General features: G+C 61.1%; 1 protein-coding gene across 1 annotated transcript in view; it reads right to left on the bottom strand.

The window, feature by feature from the left end:
• The window catches only part of PARVB (parvin, beta), a 40656-nt gene extending 40614 nt beyond the window's left edge, over positions 1-42 (bottom strand). The window contains exon 1 of the mRNA XM_010004770.1: positions 6-42. Within this exon, the coding sequence (XP_010003072.1) occupies positions 6-42 (37 nt within the window). The remainder of the gene's footprint in view (positions 1-5) is intronic.
• Between the last annotated feature and the right edge of the window lie 210 nt (positions 43-252).

Genomic DNA, 252 nt, shown 5'->3' with positions numbered 1-252 from the left:
CCTACCTCCTTTCTTGCGCCTTTTGCACAGGAGCCCCGCCATCCCAGCCCCAGCAGCACAAACAGGTCACAGATGAACAGCACAGGCTGCCTGAGGGCTGGAGGAGGAGGGGCAGCAACTGGATAAGGAGCTGCCACCCCGGGACCGCCAAACCCATGTTAATTTGGGCAGAGTGACACACCAGAGGCACCAAGATAGCTTCCCAGCTGCTAGGTGGGGGTGGGGGCCAGGACAGAGGACACAGCACTTGGC

The sequence above is a fragment of the Chaetura pelagica genome, unplaced genomic scaffold (assembly GCF_000747805.2).
Source record: "Chaetura pelagica isolate M959 unplaced genomic scaffold, ChaPel_1.0 scaffold479, whole genome shotgun sequence".
In the NCBI taxonomy this organism is placed as follows: domain Eukaryota; kingdom Metazoa; phylum Chordata; class Aves; order Apodiformes; family Apodidae; genus Chaetura; species Chaetura pelagica.
The sequence above is the reverse complement of the archived record's forward strand: the minus strand, read 5'-3'. Positions and strand labels throughout refer to the sequence as shown.